The 17,755-nt window shown below is 36.3% G+C and overlaps 3 protein-coding genes and 1 non-coding gene across 6 annotated transcripts; all 4 read right to left on the minus strand.

Moving 5' to 3' along the window:
- Positions 1-568: 568 nt before the first annotated feature.
- Positions 569-3,118, minus strand: LOC118479391 (kinesin-like protein KIN-5C). The gene is made up of 4 exons (XM_035979456.1): positions 1,715-3,118; positions 1,489-1,574; positions 1,114-1,265; positions 569-1,034 (listed from the first exon to the last, which is right to left on the minus strand). Exons 2-4 carry the CDS (start codon positions 1,535-1,537, stop codon positions 837-839), a joined length of 399 nt encoding a protein of 132 aa, XP_035835349.1. The 5' UTR covers positions 1,538-1,574; positions 1,715-3,118; the 3' UTR covers positions 569-836.
- Positions 3,119-3,124: 6 nt separating this feature from the next.
- On the minus strand, positions 3,125-5,146 carry LOC110888523. Of its 3 annotated transcripts, XR_004871861.1 has the most exons (8): positions 4,979-5,145; positions 4,718-4,786; positions 4,475-4,605; positions 4,315-4,398; positions 4,096-4,228; positions 3,693-4,013; positions 3,283-3,375; positions 3,125-3,188 (listed from the first exon to the last, which is right to left on the minus strand). It is a non-coding gene; the product is annotated as an uncharacterized LOC110888523 (transcript). The 3 variants fall into 3 exon arrangements; XR_004871860.1 differs by having other exon boundaries at positions 4,096-4,398; positions 4,979-5,146; XR_004871862.1 differs by having other exon boundaries at positions 4,096-4,398; positions 4,718-4,777.
- A 10,538-nt stretch (positions 5,147-15,684) lies between these two features.
- On the minus strand, positions 15,685-16,242 carry LOC110888522 (nonsense-mediated mRNA decay protein 2-like). The gene has a single exon (XM_022136046.1). The coding sequence runs from the start codon at positions 16,240-16,242 to the stop codon at positions 15,685-15,687; it is 558 nt and encodes a 185-aa protein (XP_021991738.1).
- Positions 16,243-16,297: 55 nt separating this feature from the next.
- LOC110888521 (bromodomain-containing protein 4-like) lies at positions 16,298-17,518 on the minus strand. Its single transcript, XM_022136044.1, has one exon. It carries the CDS (start codon positions 17,516-17,518, stop codon positions 16,298-16,300), a length of 1,221 nt encoding a protein of 406 aa, XP_021991736.1.
- Between the last annotated feature and the right edge of the window lie 237 nt (positions 17,519-17,755).

Here is a 17,755-nt window from a genome sequence, read left to right on the forward strand (position 1 = left end):
TGTCTGAGGCTTGATAGATGTCAAAGTCAAAAAATATCATTCATGCCCATAATACCCTTCTATGTACTTTTTCTTAATATTAAATTAAAAGTATGGTAATTATATAACCAAGTTGATGATAACCATTCATCACATTGAATCAATGGTAGATAGAGGGTTTTCTGAGTTTCTTTAACTCAAGGAGGTTTTCGATTTATCCTTGCCCATTATATATATATATATATATATATATATATATATATATATATATATGTATGTATGTATACTAGTCGTTTACCCGCGCGATGCGGCGGGAAACATCACTTAGGTTGGTGAGTTTAGGGCTATGTACGGGATGGTACTTGTTTAACACTTTCTTGTCGTGCTCCATATAACACCGTACTTGTTTTATGTTAGTTTATCAATCCTCTCTAGTGGGTTCACTCGCAACTTACAACGGGCAAACCGGTTTTTAACAATATATAAATAGAAATGTAAACGCAACGGTAAGTACAACTAATACTTTGAGCTAATACTTAGAGCTAAAACATTATACATGACTCACGATGACCAAGTAACAATATGAGAATTCATAAGACGGGTTTTTTTATTTATAGCTAGTACACACATAAAGTCAATATCCAAATGATAGAAATCTTCTCTTCAAGTGAAGAAAAATCATACAATGAAATGTGATTAAAAAATAAAACCCCTCTACTACATTGGTGAAAACAGAACAATAAATCCCAAGTAGGGATTATCTGAGTTGATCCATCTATCATACTCTCTCTTCAATTTTCACAATATACATAGTAACAAGTACAAAGAGACCAAACTAAATCACAAGACTATGCTGTTTAGTTTATTTCTGCAAGAGGTGATTGAGAAGCAGGAGTAATCTTGCCGTCCTTAACTTCCAATAACTCAAATGAATGGTTTTCCCTGAATTCCTCCAATAGAGTTTCCATCGGCATTGCCCGAAGCGACTCTATGGTATCCTTACTTGGAACAGCAGGGTCGCATCTTACGGAAGTATTACCAGATGGTTCATAATCCTGCACATAAAAAATGTCAATATGTAATTATATGAGTATGACTCATCGAGAATTGATAGTGTGTCATCTTTGATCTTACCATATACTTCTGCTGGAAAGTATCATGTGCCTTCTGTTGTATCTCATCAGACTGTGTAGAGTGGTCGTTTTGTAAAAATTCAAGAAACACGGTTTGTGCTTTTGTGGTTTCCAAAATTCCGTGAACAGCCCCTTGCTCCTTTTGTGATATACCTACAAAGAATATCCATGTGTAAAACATTATTAGTGACAAATGAATGGAATCGACCCATTCATGCGTAGATACCCGAAAACATACCCATTCATGCGTAGATACCCGAAAACGACCCCTAAACTTTTAAAAATTCTTTTCTTTAACTAATTTACGTTTACGTTTCTATACCTGAAAAAGGCTATGAATTGTTAAAATCGTTACGATTGTCAAAGATGTTCTCACCTTCACAGACGGAAAGCAACTCCATTACATGGTCCGAGTCCCTCAACATTTTCCTCGGTGAGGTTTTCAACAACACTTTATTTTCTCTACACACACACACACACACAGTCACACACACATAATTATCTACAGCAAACTGAATTTTAAAAACCTAAACTATGACCCATCGGCTTAATAATACCAGAAATTTAACCAGCAAACAACCTGATCCGCATAATCATCTTACATTTGCACTTGATTTCGCTCACAAGGAGAAGAGGAAGGTACATTTCCCGATTTCGCTCATAATCATCCCTGTGAACGGAATCGAGTGGAATCAAGTGTGAAACTGTGATGATTATGCAAGTGAGATTGTCCGATCTGCATCCAGAGCAGGCTTCTTTACTGTATACATCAGCATTCGAAAAAAAAAACATTTGATGTTTGAAAGAAAACCGCACACACATTTTTAGCAAAGTTATAGGATGCCCAATAGATATTCATGGAAAATTATAGTTCACTGAATGTCTGAATCAATGAATATACTTCCTTAATTATCTACAACATGCGCACATCAACTGTTCAACTAAGTACAATGTTGCTTCACAATTCAGATTCTCAATTCGGACAAAAACCTAAATCAAATCAGTGAGTCTATTTCACTTAAAAAGACCGAATTGCCGTTTAAGTTAACAAACAAGACAGAAATACCCCTGAATTAACGAAGAAAAACAGATGGAGTTAACGATTCAGATGAAAATGGCAAGATTTCAAAACTTTTGGATTCAAATGCGGAAAAACAAACCTTTAGACGAAAGTCACAAAACTGGCCAAACCTCAGGGACGAAAATGGCATTTAAAAATATCTAAAACTTTTGGACAAAAGGAATTTTGTGACAACCTGACCTAACCTGTTTTGACCGGTACAAAATTTAACGGTTTTGACATATTCCACAATGAGCCGGACCAGCCCAATTTGCCACCTATGAGTTTATTCTAGAGTAAAATGTCATTTTCGTTTCCTTGGGTTTGGCCAGTTTTGCGACTATCATCCAAAGGGTTGTTTCTAAGCATACGGGTCCAACCGGTTTGAAATCTTGCCATTTTTTCATCCGGCTCGTTAACTCCATCCATTTTTCTCCGTTAAGTAAGGGGTATTTCCTTCCTTTTTGTTAACTTAGGGCAATTAGGTCTTTTTCAGGGGTTTTCGACTTTTTGGTCTTTTTACATAAAGTGAAAATGGCAAGATTTCAAACCCTTTGGATCCAAATGCGGAAAACAAACCTTTGGACAAAAGTCGCAAAACTGGCCAAACCTCAGGCTCAGGGACGAAAATGACATTTTACTCTTTATTCTATAATATAAAGTAGCAGGGTTCCTGATACAAATAGTTATTCACTTTAAGTCATCGAGATGATTTAAAACAAAAATTCATGATGACATATTTTGTAAGTGCTATTTATAAACAATCCTCCGGTTGAGACTTCGAGTTCAAATATGAATATCTTCAACAAATTTCTTACACAGCATTGCAACTAATCCAAAATCAACCTACACAATCTACCTTCTGGTAACCTAATTGCACTCATCAGAACAAGAAATTTCAATAAACAAAAAAACACGAATTCAAAATTATATGTTAGTTAAAGAACCGTGCCTCTAACTTGTTCTATATGCCCTGTTAGTGTCAACCTTAACCGTCCTGATCCAGTATCCCAAATCTGACAAAATTATATAAAAAAATCCTTTAGTGTTAGTTTCAAGAAAATATGGAGAACATGTATAGAACCACTCATTATTGAATAAAACAATTACCTTAATCGTTCGATCTGCAGAACCGGTACAGAACCACTCGTTATTTGGACTAAACGCAACAGATCTCACCCACCCCAAATGGCCACTAATGACCTGCATATATAATAGCTCAGTTTAGTCAAGATAAGCAAGGCCAAAAATGATATGAAAAATGAAAAAAAAAAATCAGATTCCTTAAGCAAAACCATTGATAGCTTCAATTTAAGTGCTAAAATGTTTCTCGGTCAAACCACCCCCCATTTTGACTACGGAACGCATTACACAACCCGCCCATTTACCCACCTCTAAGCAGCCAATATGATGTATGTAAACAAAATTAAAAGTTACCGTCAAATTCCAAAGGATCTTGCATAAGTTTGTTTGTTGACAAAGAAAAAAATGGGTATTGCAAGAGAAAAAAAAAAGGTAACCTCATGTGTTTCATTTTCAGTGGTCTCGTGCCAGTAAACCCACTAAGCAACTTCCTGTTCAACAACTCCATTCCAATGAACAAATTCATAGAAAATACCTCCATAGTTAATTCCAATCTGAAAGAGAACAAATCCATAGAAAACAAATACAAATGATGCAAACTTGTTTGTAGTTCTTGATTCACATTTACAGAAGAGGCACGAAAGACAAGTGACATAGTTTAAATCATTTAATCCATGCAATTTCCCGGCCTAATCTGTCTCCACAAGTCAAACCAACTTTAATTCTCCACTTGCACCTTTAAAGACATTACATTGAACCTGTAGATGCATAGATTTATTAAAAAGGAAATCTAATCTCTTTGATACACTAACAGACCCATAACAGGCGATGGATACTTACCCAAAACCCTTTCTGGGAAGACCTCAAAGTGATCTTTTTGTGAGTAACTGTTATTGAATACCTGTTTCTCCTGCTCCTTCAGCTGTCTCAGTTTTCACGGGAGGTCCACCAAAGCTTATGTGATTGGCCATCCCTTAAAGTATATTGTTACTGAATGAGTATAACTCATATATAAAACTGCTAATTTCTTACAAAAAACAATCTGACCCAACCCATTACAAGCTGAGCCTACTGTAAGCTGTTATTTTTTGAATTCTTTATATCATTTTCCTCTCTGATCACAGGTTTAGCATCACACCGGAGCTGAAAGAAAAGATTCATAGAGTCAAATCTAAAGCAAGAGACTGAGGAAGAAAATGTGATGCAAACGTATACGTACGATTCAGGGAAGTTAGTGCTACGATAAAGAATATGTTGAAGATAATCAAAAACCCAAGGAGTGCTGCAATAGATATCCACAACCAGAGCTTTCCCAACTGTTGATGCATTAATTTGCGGACCAATATTGGGCTGCATAAAGCCAAACATATAAAACCAAAGATGAATATAACCTAATCACAAAAAATAACACTGAAACTAAAAATAAACCAACCGTAACAGAAAAAAATGCTAGAAATCAAACCTTGGTAAATAGATTATCACAAAGGATCTACCAATCGATCAAAACCCTATCTATTCAAACCTGAAAAAACTTCAAACAACGGAAAAAATAGTGTCAGAAACGTAACTTTGAAAACTTAGGGCAAAAACAATCCATAATTTAGTCAACACCTTCACAAGCTCTTACAATATGTAACATTAACAAAAAGATAAAGTCTGGTTCAGCGTTGTTGACGAATTTGAGAGAGAGAGAGAGAGAGAGAGAGAGAGAACAGGAGGTTACCTTCATCGATCTGGTGAAATCCTCACAGATCTGGTGAGAGATCTGGTGAGATCCGAGAGAGAGGCCTGATGAAGTCGCTAGGAATCGCCATAGAGAGATAGAGAGAGAGCAGAGGATGAGAGGATGAGCGGCGGACCAAATGAGAGAAACCCTAGTTTTTTTTGTGTGTCCGCGTGTTTAGTTTAGGGGAAAGGGTATAAGTGGAAAGTGAAATTTTATGGTGCTTAAAAGACTTGTACATCATGCTTTAGGAGTGTTTTAAGGAAATTTTAATGACTTTAAGAAGTCCTTTGGATATGTATATTATATATAGTATATATATATATATATATATATATATATTAGGCATAGACATGTATTTAACTGACTACCGGGTATTTTATCTCGCGTTTTAAGGCGTTTAAAATTATTTTTGTCATTCTATAAAATTTAACTCGCCATAATATTACTGAATAATATTTTATTTGCCTTGACTGGCTGCATCGTTTATATTTTGTAGGATACCGCGGTATTGCAAATTACGCGTTTAAACTCGTAAAATAGAGTTTTTAAGCGTTTTAATTAATTTTCCTCACGAATATTATTAAAAATAGCATTTTAATCAGAACAAAATATTTTTAGGATTTTAACATTAACCGGGCATTCACCGACATTCGTTTCGCATTTTGCTCGTTACGCGATAAGCGTTTATCTTAATATTGCCAACATAGTATTTAACAAAGTTGGGATTTTCCAACACAAAAAAATACCACATAATAACACCACATTTAATAAAATACTGTATTTATTTATTCATAACATGTGTCACACTAGTACGATACAGACTCAAAATAGCCGAGTGTCACAAGAGAGGTTGATGTTTATTTCTTTATTTGTATAAAAAGATACGTATTTTAATATTGGTCTAAAACTTGAAGTTAGTTACACAAATACTCCCTAAAATAGAATGGTTTCAATAAAAGCTTTAAATAAAATCAAAATAAGACAAAAGTGCCCCTGACTAACTGAGGACAATGAATGGGGTTAAGTTAGTTGAATCAAAATGAGAATGGTGAAACCTTTTTGGACCCACAGGCGAAAAATGAAACCTTTAGACTATACTGGCAAAACCGCCCAAACCACAGGGACTAAAATGACACCTTACTCTAGCTGTAATTTTAGAAAGTTAAGGACTATAGTAAAAATGAAGCAAACCATTTTTTAGCATATTAATGTATAATGCCTTTAGATTATTTTAAAAATAATAATCAACCTATTAAAGCACCCAAAAAATGTGTACAACAAGCATTTACATCTCTAATCAAACTTGTTTAGTTAAGCATTAATTATATATATAGATATTAGTTTCAATATTAGTCGAGCAAACTCGGGCATAGATTAAAAAAAGAAAACCTTTCAGTTAGACCTTGAGATTAATCAAAACTCCAAGTTTGTTTGCAGTGTTCCTGGATGTTTTGTACTTCCGTCTATTCCAATAGAATCAATGATTGATTTGAAGAGCGTCTAAGGCGTTCATTAAATCAGTATGTACGTTACTATCGTTTAAATAAGTTTTCTTCGTGGAAAACTAAACCGATTCATTATAGTTGTCAAGTTAGGCCAAATTTAAAGTTCTAAACAAAGGTAAATTAACTTCTATGCACTGTGTGGATAACGACCCATTTAAGGTCCTCTTTAACTGTATAAGAAAAAGAAATATAAAAATATGACTGGTTATGCAAGTGGGGTCCTCTCTCTTTATCTTCCTCTAACGCGCGCTAAAGGGCTAACAATGCTTACAAATGGCGCTTTGGAGATGGTGTTTAGGACACTATTGGGATGATGTGGTGGGGGTGAGAACTCACACCGATTAGCATAATCTGAAAACACATTTGAGGATTGAATATAAAAATTTGAAACTAAAGGGGTGAATATAATAAAAAAACATGAAGTGAATTGTGCTTTCGTGCTTTCCCAATGGAAGAAACTTCATGAGTGGAATTAAACATAAACACCAATTTATGATTAGATAATAGATATTGTCCTACCTACCAATCTACTTACTGCCTTTCAGATAGGCATGTGGAGGGTATTTATGTCCTTTCCATTTTTGTGAGTGGTGAAAAGGTCATCAATAGTCATAGATGAGTAGCCATGTGAGGGTTATTAATGTCCTTTTAGTGATCTCCTATGTATGGTCATAATAATAATGAATCAGGGGATACGATAAGGGTGTCGGCACACAATTGCCTCTGCGTACGTTGTACTCTATTTCCGAGTATTCAACTGTGGGGTAGGGCTGTTCATGAGTCGAGCGGAATCAAGCGGACCTTTGCTCATGCTTGGCTCGTTTACAAATCGAACCGAGCGGAGCGGCTCATTTAAAATCGAGCCTCAAATCAAACGAGCATTTTCCGAGCAATAAAAATTTCGAGCGAGCGTCGAGCAAAGTTCGAGCGATTTTGACAACCGTATCGCCCGATTTAAATTTCCTGAGAGAGATAGTTACAATGTTGAGTCTTAGGTTTTTATGTCTTTAAAAACAGGCACATTTCATGGCATAATATTTTTCTTATGAATAACAATGTTGTGGCCAACGAGGCGATGATTATATTGCACGAACAATTACGTTGAGAGCAGGAGCCGATCGACTTAGGGTAATGACATGAAACATTGAGCCGATGAGCAGACTGTCGTTTATCAGTTTAGGGTTTAACTTTTAGATTTAATATTAATTTTTTTATTGGCGTAATTGGGCAAGTACATACATATATAGTTGTAAATTTGTATATAGTAGACTAAAATCTCATAGAGCGGTAGTGTGAGGTTCATTAGGGAACACTAAAAAAGTGGGAAACCGGGGAACACACTTAACAATTTAACTTAACATGTTAAAAATAATGTTTTTAATTTTTTTCGACGCTTTTCTTTATAAATACTTGTAGAAGCATTTTCTTAATTACTATATATATACAAATACATAGACACATACATATATAAACATGTATATATATAGGTGTGTGTATACATATACGTATAATTTATATTTGTATATATATATATATGTGTGTGTGTATATACATGTTTATATATGTATGTGTATATGTATATGTATATATACACTAATTAAAAATATAATTCAAGTTGAACCGAGTCGAGCGGACCTTTGCTCATGCTTGGCTCGTTTACAAACCGAACCGAGCAGAGCAGAGCGGCTCATTTACAATCGAGCGTCAAATTGAACGAGCATTTTCCGAACGAGCGTCGAGCGAGCGACGAGCGGCGAGCGATTTGAACAGCCCTACTGTGGGGTGTGGGGTGTGGGGCGTGGGTTAGGGTGGGGTGGCGGTTAGTCTTTAACGCTAGGTAGACGAAATCAGGTTAGTGTTGGTCATAGCGTTGCCCTACTGGCACGGGGATTGTGCCTGCCGTGGGGTGGGAGCCGAGTGATATGGCTGGCTTTGGTTGGCTGGTCCAATTTGGCTGTTGGGCTTGAGTATTAGCTTGTGGATCTCACATGGCTGGCAACGCCCAACTAAGTGACGCGCCACAAGACATTTAGTTTTTGAGTATTAGCTTGTGGATCTCACCCCACCACGTGTCGAGCAATGCCCCCAACCCAAGCCCTTCCACACCCCATAGTCTTACGCCTGGTCAGTTGGGGGAACATTTTTTAGCGTTATTGGATTTTATCACCCCTAACTATTGGCTATTGGCCGCTGTCACCCTCAACTTTCACTTTAACTCCTGTCACCCCCAACTTAACAATTAGTATGTTCTGTCACCACGTCATTAATTGATCACTAACTTTTGATCTTGTTACTATACTTTTGGGGTGTCCTAAGATCCCTAAAACATCACTAAGATCCCAATGACACCCCCAAAAGTATAGTATCAAGATCGAAAGTTAGTGATCAGTTAACGACGTGGTGATAGAACACACTAAGTATTATGCTGGGGGTGACGGGCATCAAAGTGATAATTGGGGGTGGCAACAGCAAATAACCAATAGTTAGGGGTGATAAAATCCAATAACCATTTTTTATATATCTATATCTATATTTATTCTAATAGATTTTAATTTAATGTATGACACTTGTCAATCATTGAAGGTATCTAAATTTTTTTCTCGTCTTTTTTTCTTGGTTATCTTATATTAAATAAATAAATGATAAATTAATATTTAATCTTATCTATAGTATATTTATTTTTATTTGCATTATTAATATATATATATATATATATATATATATATATATATATATATATATATATATATATATATATATATATATATATAGATAGGTAGAGGATCCTGTAAAAAGTGCTCAAAGTGTGAGAAGTCTGAGAAGTGTATTATAACACTATCTATAATACTATATAACACCATATAAACACCGTATAACAATATGTAACAGCATATAACACTATGTAACACTATATAACATTATATAACAAATATAACACTCTAGTTTGTCTGATAGCATGTCTATGATAGATGTATAGTGTTATATTTGTTATATAATGTTATATAGTCTTACATAGTGTTATATGGTGTTACATATTGTTATACAGTGTTTATATGGTGTTATATAGTATTATATATAGTGTTATAATACACTTCTCACACTTCTCACACTTTAGGCCCTTTTTACACTATCCTTACCCTATATAGGTTTATATATATATATATACACACACACATATATAAATAGGATCAGGAGAAAACAGTTGTAAGTGTGAAAACGGAGAGAACGGATACCGGTCAAACACGTGGAAGGGGGCACTAAATGATATGCAGGGGCACGATTGTCATTGTCCACGTTCCCCTTCATAAAGGCGTTATGATTCCTTTCAAACAAAATTTCAATAGAAATGGTGTTTTGTTCTTTATGCTTGTTTCAATGGCGTTTTTTTTTTCAAAGTAATTTTTTTTTGGAAATGACGTTTATGTTTCAATGACGTTCTACATATATTCAACAGCTATGTCGTTTTGTTTGTTTTTTACTTGTTTCAATGGCGTTTTTTTCACCGTTTTTTTAAATGTTGTTTATGTTTCAACGGTGTTCTTCCTATATTCAATATTTGGCGTTTTAAATATTAATGTTACTTGTCGTTTGGGTTCTGATATATGCTTATTGTTTATGATCAATGGCGTTTTACATCTGGTTACTATTTGCTAATTATTCAAATCATGGTGTTTTTATTAACATGTTTTATGAAGACCGTAAAACCAGTTCTTATTATTTATTATTCAACTAATGGCGTTTTCATTATTGATTACTTATCATGGCGTTTTCATGGATTTTTCACATCTAGGACAAATATTATCGAAAACCCCATAAGGAAACAAGTAGACGCAATACTCTAAAAAGCAAAATACATTAGTCAACATTAAAATTATAAAATGTAAGCAATTCATGGCGTTTAAGCTAATCTACATATAGCTTCATCCTTTCTTCTAATCTCTTGTGTCCTGTTTTATATAATTCATTTATTTTTTCTCCCCCTAAATCCAAGAAGTTTCTTACAAATTTGACCTTTGAACTGTGCTCTCCACTCAGCCACTACTTGGTCATTAGTTGTTGACCTTCTTTTTCCCTGCACTGCCACCTCTCCATTCGATATACCTGTTAAAGAATTTATCAATTCTTCATTGATATGTATTGTATGGTTGCCAACATTTAGGTTGGTTGTTCTTTCATTGTAATTTTCAACCAACCAATACCCAAGCATTGTGGGTATGATGTCTATTTTCATCCTTAGTGTAGCACCAAACCCCATGTTTTCTACTGCATGTCTTTGATTTTGATTAAGATTTATAAACCAAGTAGTCAGGTTTGTAGGTTTTACTCTTGACAATACCCTAGCCCCACTGAACTCATAAAATGGTTCTTCCTCAACCTTAACATCCTGACTTAAGGCCTTCCACTTATATGCGTTTTGGGCCTTGCCGGTGTGCACATTAATTCTTACTCTCAACCCCTCTTCGCCTATAAAACATGATTAATTTCCATGGCATTTTAGTTTTTCATAGCATTTAATAACACAAATGATACATGGCATTTAATAACACAGACAAATAATATATGTTGTTCAATAAGACAATCACAGATGATACATGACGTTTAATAACAGAAATGATATATGTAAAATGACGTTCTCATACAATTAAACAATATTATACAAACGATACATGTTTTTGCGTTTAGTAACAAACATCATAAAAAGTAACCATCTGTACCATGTTTTGTTGTTGTCTTCTTGTTTTGCTCGGTGGTTTTCCTCTTCCACACCCATATAAACTACACATTTATTGATAAAATTAGAACGCCAAAAAACATCATAAAACTAGCATAGTGTAAACCGAAGTTAACTCACTATGTTTTTTGCCTCTGGATTTTGTTTGATCTTTATGCGCCATAATATTTGTGGTTTCGCTTCTAGGGTTTTCGCATTTTCCGTAGGAGTTGGGGAGGTTTCTCTGGGAAGTATATATGTTTCGGTCTCGTTTGATGTGTTTTGTAGATGCAAATTTACCTTTTTGCCCTTATTGAAGCGCGTCCACTTTAAAAAGTTTAGGTTATTTACGAAAACGCCACCTTGCCAATCTAACCCATAGATTGTTTTGATCGGACAGATCAGAAGCATTCTCACCGTTTTCCTTAAATCTTGCCCCTATGTATATAAAACACTTCTAAAACTACAAACTACAACTTGTGCATGTTCTCCAACTTGTGCATGCTCCATTCGTGAGGATGGACTCTATTCATGAGGATGGACTCCAAACTACAAATGGACATTATGTTTAACATAAAAACACTTCTAAAACTAGTCTTGATCATATCCCAGCTATGATACGTGATTGACGGAAACGATAGACATATGCACTCACAGACTCCCCCTTGGATATTGCTGCATTCAATCTCGTAGCTTTCTATCTTCTCTTTGAGTCTTTTTGAAGCTTTGACAGTTTCAGCACCATAGACTCCCCAATGCTCTAACAAGCTTCTCTTGATTTTGAGTTCTGATTCCTCAGCTCCTCCTTTCGCCTGACTCTTTCTCCAGGCTCCCCCTTACTTTAAGCTTCCGACTTTTTAGGATCGTCACCTGGTTCTATCTCTTGATTTTAAATTTTCATCTTTCTCAGCACAGGCTCTTCATGTTTCCATGCATTTCCTGCACTGTTTTTCAGTTTCATTATCAGATTGTTCAATGATTTTATCTTTGTTTGACGATTTAGAAGAGTCATTTTGAATTTTTACTGTTATCACACCTTCCTTCTTCTGCTGTCTTCTTCAGTTTTTCATCAACCTTCTGTTGACTTTCATCACCAACTTCCCCTGCTTCCTTCTTCAATTCTTCAACCATCTTCTCAACAGCTTCTTCTTTCTTCTTCTTGTTCTTCTTGTTCTTGTTCTTCTTCTTCTTCTTCTTCTTCTTCTTCTTCTTCTTCTTCTTCTTCCATCACCTTCGTTAGAGCCACGTAGAACACTTCCTTTATATGCTTATACATATTTTTCTTCGTAATATTTCTCTATTTTCCTCCTTGTATAAAATTGTTCACAGGTTGGAATAACAGCTACCACTGCGTTAAAATCCACCTTCCTGGGATCAACCACTGGATTACCTTGAGGATCTAAGAAACATTCTCTTTCAGGATCCCATCTCTTTGCTTCCTTTGCTTCATCATAAGCATCATACAACTTATTAATTTCATATCGAGCAAAATCTTTCTTCCATCTTTGTTGCAACCCCATCCCCTAACAACCCAGGAATGGGCACCCGCGGCTAGTTTTGGTGGTATCTATTTTTTTATCCATTTTGGCAGCAGAAATTTCATCAGGACCGTAGTTAGAAAATATTTTATCAGAGTAAAATACCACACCTTTAATATATTAAATACATGGGAAAATCCCAAGTTTCAGGTACACACATTTTTATAGAGATAAACCCTATTTTATTTAATAAAAACATCTATTTATTTTAGGTAACTTTATAGCCACTTTTCCAAGCCTTCAGTGCTGTCCAGTTGGCTTCTATTTGGCTTTCACATTTTGTTACCTGAAACACGTTTAAAAACATTTTGTTAGTGGGAAATACTGGTGAGTGAATCCCAGTTTAATCAAGTATAATAAAGATTATTGTACAGTATTAAGGGCGTTCACACAATTACATTTATTTCCAAGTCATACCAATTACCACCCACGGTACTGTCGTCTCGACTTATGGTCATGTTACTCCTCGCAAGGTAGTAACAAATTTTGTATACAAAACCCCAAATATACCGACGATAATTGTATCCTTACAAATACTCAATAACTGTTTAATATATATAATTAATTGTGTGAGGTTTTGTAAAACCAATTTACAAAAAGGAAATTACTCACAAAAAGGTTTACACAAAAAGAGGATAACTCACATTGCTGTCTTAGGTTTTCTGTAAGGGTTTCCTGGTGATTATCTATAAATTACACAAATGCACACGTGTTAGTATAATAACCCATTTTAACATTAGCAATACCCTCCCCGAGACGACATTCCAACGACTACGTCGGGCAGAACCACGACAGCCGTTACGGAACCCTAGATCAATCAGGCAGCGTATCTAATATGTATCCAGGGGTTATGATACTTACAACGGAGCAGAAATTCGTTATTTAGGGGGTATTTTTGCCCGTGTATCGTGCCTACTATAGAGAATATTGAGAGAGAGATTGAGAATTTTGAACGATTGAAACTGAAGCCTGAGCTCCCAATTTATAGGGCTGCTACGGTAGTCCCTCGCGCCCCGCAACGTAGGGTGCCTAGGCCGTAGCCATGTCCGGTCATGGGGTAGGCTCAACACGCATGAAGACACGTGGCGGCTCTGGGTGCGGCCGCTTGTCCAGGCGCTCGCAGCCCGCGAAGACTCAAGTGTAGTCTGTCGCGCCCCACGACAGACCAATAAATTTTGTTTTTGTTTTATTTTTAATTGTAGGATCGATATTGACGATCTAGTGAGTCAATCAGAGTCAAAATACCACTATTTATGCGGCGGAATCACACAAACAGTTTGAATCAAAGAGAATGGAGTAGAAATAGACAGAATATCACTTTAAACACTGTTTCTCATTAATTGATCACTGAAAAATTTGGCAGCAGTTCGACTTACAACTTGACAAATTAGTACTAAATGAGAAACAGACACACATATATATACTACTTCTAATTCCGCTTGAAATGACATGCTGTCATTTCGAGCGGAATCACAACTCCTGATTTCGCTTGAAATGACAACATGTCATTTCAAGCGGAATCACATGCCAAAACTATAAAGTTTACATTATGACCCCTGCACTATACATAATTGGCATATTAGACCCCTAGACCCTATACAAGCATGATCAAGACTAAGAAGTAGGCTTTAGACATCGTGCACTAACAAACTCCCCCTTGGATACAGCCGGAGTCTTCAGTCTTGTCTTCGGGTCTTCAGAGTGACTTGAAAGTTTCTTCTCTTGGCTTTGGCTTCTTTCTCAGCAAGTTCCTTAGCCTTTCATTCTCTTTCTTCTTTTTCTTTACTTCTTCAACCTGTATCTTCATCCATTTTCCTTTGTTTTCCTCGAGCTTCTTTCTTTCACGTTCAGCCTTCTTCTTTTCTTTCTCTTCAAGCGACCACCATTTAGAATTCCATTTACTTTCAGAATTTATCCCTTTCTGAAAGCAAATAGTTGCAACTTTTTGAAACTGCATTGCTTGCTCCCTGTCTTAAGATTGGAAACGGATTTTGTTGATGAATAAACATTCAATATCCTTAGCTGAGTAGTTGACTAAACACATCGGGTCGTAGAGAAAAATCTCTCATCTCTTTCCCAGCTCTATATACGTGATCAGTGCTTCAGTAAAGATACAACTGTACACCCACCCCATGAAACCTTTGTAGAATTCCTGTTCCATCTTGGGCACTGGAATGTTTTTCATCGTTTTCGGCTTTTTCACGTTCAGAATTGTCTCTTCAATCCCTGTCACTGGATCTACCTTTTGAACTCTCTTCGGGTAATGAGGCTTCCAGTGTTTGAAGTCTTTCAGAGTCTGAAACTTTATCAGGCCCCACATTGCAACATCATTCTTCCTGACAGGATACCCCAAGGTTCTAACTTTTGATAATTCATCCACATCTCACCATGGAAGGGACATAACATCATGTAGCTTTTCAAAATATTGAACACCACATTCTCTCCTGATTTCATACGCATTAACTTGAGGCAGAAAACCCCAACTTATGATATCCCCCAAAGAAATACTTCTGTCTCTCTGATAATACTTTAACGGACGCTTGAATTTACGTTCATTACTTTCCTTGAACCATTTCTTACGTTCTTCCTTCAGTGGATCTTTCATGGTGCCATCAAAGTTTTTGTCTTTAAGAATCTCAGAAACTTTCCTTCTAAGTTCATCCCGATTCTCTTCAGTGAAAAACTCCATCAGTGTTGGAAATTGAGAAGTATCTTCATTCATACTCTCCTCATCAGTACAATCTTCAACCTCAATCCTGTCATACACATCAGCGTCTTCCACATACTTGTATTCATAATCAGGTTGATGGTTGATGTCGAAAGCATTCAGTTCCTCCTCGAAATCAAACTTAAACTCATTTTCATTCACATTGAACATCTTCAATACTTCATCCAACGTGTAAGTATGCCTTATCTCACCTTCTTCAACATGAGGTTCTATTCGAAGAATCAACTTTTCAGCTTGATCAGCGTTTTGATCATCAACATGCTCCCCCTCTCCATCAGCTCCCTTTCTTCATTAGCATCATCTTTCATTAAATCATCAACATTTTGATCTTTGGAAGCTTCGGTCACAGTGATACCAGCACCTCCCTGATTATCATCATCATCATTGTCATCACCAGAACCATGACTACTCGCAAAAAATACTTTCTCTTCTTCATCATCATCCTCTCCTTCATCATCATCCTCTCCTTCATCATCATCCCCTTCATCATCATCCTCCTCATCATCTTCATCATCGTCATCCCCAGCAAGATCTTCAAGTGATACATTTTCTTCAAAGATTGCTGACACGGAAGATATAGGAACAGGATTTTCAACAACTAATGATGGAACAATCGATCTTTCAGCTACTGCAACACTGCCTACAGCACTCTTGCCTTTATCTCTCATTAGAGCTTCAAGTTCAGCTTGGCGCTTAGCCCTAACCTCTTCAACTTGAATTTCTTCAAATCTTTGCTCTATTGACTTCCCAAGCATACTTTCTATCACTTTGTTCATCATATAGAATTCGTGCTCTTTCAACGCTTTCGCAGCTTCAAGCTCTTTGTTCTTTAATTCAACGGCGAGTCTTTTCTTCTTCTAACTCTGCCACTCTTACCTTCAAGAAATCAATCTCTGTCTGATCGGTATCTATCTTTTTCAACAAAGACTTGTTTTCAGACTCTAACTTCTTTACTCGTATCTCAAGAATCTTTTCACGATCAGCCACTTTCTTGCTTTCAGCTGCTAATCTTTTGTTTTCGTCTATCACAGCATCAACTTTACTTTCCACATTCTTTAAATGAACATTACTCGCAAAATCAAAGTCTCCAATCTCATCAAGCCCCATACACAAATTTGGTGGAACTGGTGGAAAACCTCTGTACCCCGAAGAACCAGGTGTGGTTTGAATAATTGGTTGTGAGGGTGGTGGTGTTTGAAAGATTGGTTGAGATGTAAGCAAGGTTGTTTCTTGTGGTGGTGTAATGGTATGGATTTGTTGTGGTGAATGAGGTGGTGTGAGATGGAGTGGTGATGGTTGTCTTGGTGGCGTTGGTTGTTTAGGAGGTGATTGGTGAGGTGGTGAGTGTATAGGTGATTGATGTGGTATCGGTTCAGGTGGTGGTGATGGTGGTTTACTTGGTTCTTGGGAAGGTTTCTTCTTTAGTTCAATCTTCATTGGTTTCTTGATCTTTTGAGTAACCTTCTTTATCTTTGGAGAAACAATCCTCATGCTTGCACCAGTTTTCTTTTTACCACCAGAAGGAGTTGATTGAGATTCAGATACGTGTTCAGGAGATGGAACATATACATCATCATCATCCTTCTCCTGTCTTTTTCTCTTTCGTAACTGCTTCTCTTTAGCAATCTCTTCTTGAATTCTTCTTAAACGTTCTGTTTCATCGATTTCATATTCAGAAGAGCTAGAAGAGCTTGTAGTGCTTTTGTTCACATCATCACCTTTTATATCTTCAACAACTTTTTCTTTCTGAACAACCTCAGCTGCTTTATCTGAATCTAATTCGTAATCAATGTTTTTCAACACATCCTCCATATCAGAATCCTGATTCTCTTCAACATTTACAACTTGTTCTTCTACCTCAGGCTCATCAATAAGCAAAGTCTTTGTAGCTTTCTTTTGTTGTATCTTGGGCTGTGACGATGAACCCTCTCCCTTTTGCACTTTGGGAGTAGCTTTCTTGCTTCTCTTCCTCGGTTCTTTCACAAACCAATCATTGCGAGTGCTTTTAAACCCTTCAAGTGCCTCTATTTCATCAGCGTAAGCAACTTCTTTCATCTCCTCTTCATTCCTCCAGTTTTGGTGATTTGCCGGATCTGGATCAACATAGTTTGCATCCTTGATGAATCCGAAAAATTAAGCTAGTTTCTTCGGTTCAGGATGGTTCAGATGATATCTAGCTAGCTGCTTCAGAGAATCATTGCTCATGTGAGATAATACCAACAAATCATTTTCTACATCTCTTTCAATATCAGAATAAGCATGATCAATCAACATTTGCACAAATCTTGGATA

Source organism: Helianthus annuus, chromosome 11 (assembly GCF_002127325.2).
Source record: "Helianthus annuus cultivar XRQ/B chromosome 11, HanXRQr2.0-SUNRISE, whole genome shotgun sequence".
In the NCBI taxonomy this organism is placed as follows: Eukaryota; Viridiplantae; Streptophyta; class Magnoliopsida; order Asterales; family Asteraceae; genus Helianthus; species Helianthus annuus.

Bases quoted from the DNA above. Each gene is read 5' to 3' on its own strand.
- LOC118479391 (XM_035979456.1), bottom strand. From the start codon at position 1,537: ATGTTGAGGGACTCGGACCATGTAATGGAGTTGCTTTCCGTCTGTGAA. The intron at 1,266-1,488 runs GTGAGAACATCT...TATTCTTTGTAG, and splicing joins GTTGCTTTCCGTCTGTGAAG to GTATATCACAAAAGGAGCAA. The intron at 1,035-1,113 runs GTAAGATCAAAG...TTTTATGTGCAG, and splicing joins CTTTCCAGCAGAAGTATATG to GATTATGAACCATCTGGTAA.
- LOC110888522 (XM_022136046.1), bottom strand. From the start codon at position 16,242: ATGATGAACAAAGTGATAGAAAGTATGCTTGGGAAGTCAATAGAGCAA.
- LOC110888521 (XM_022136044.1), bottom strand. From the start codon at position 17,518: ATGAAAGAAGTTGCTTACGCTGATGAAATAGAGGCACTTGAAGGGTTT.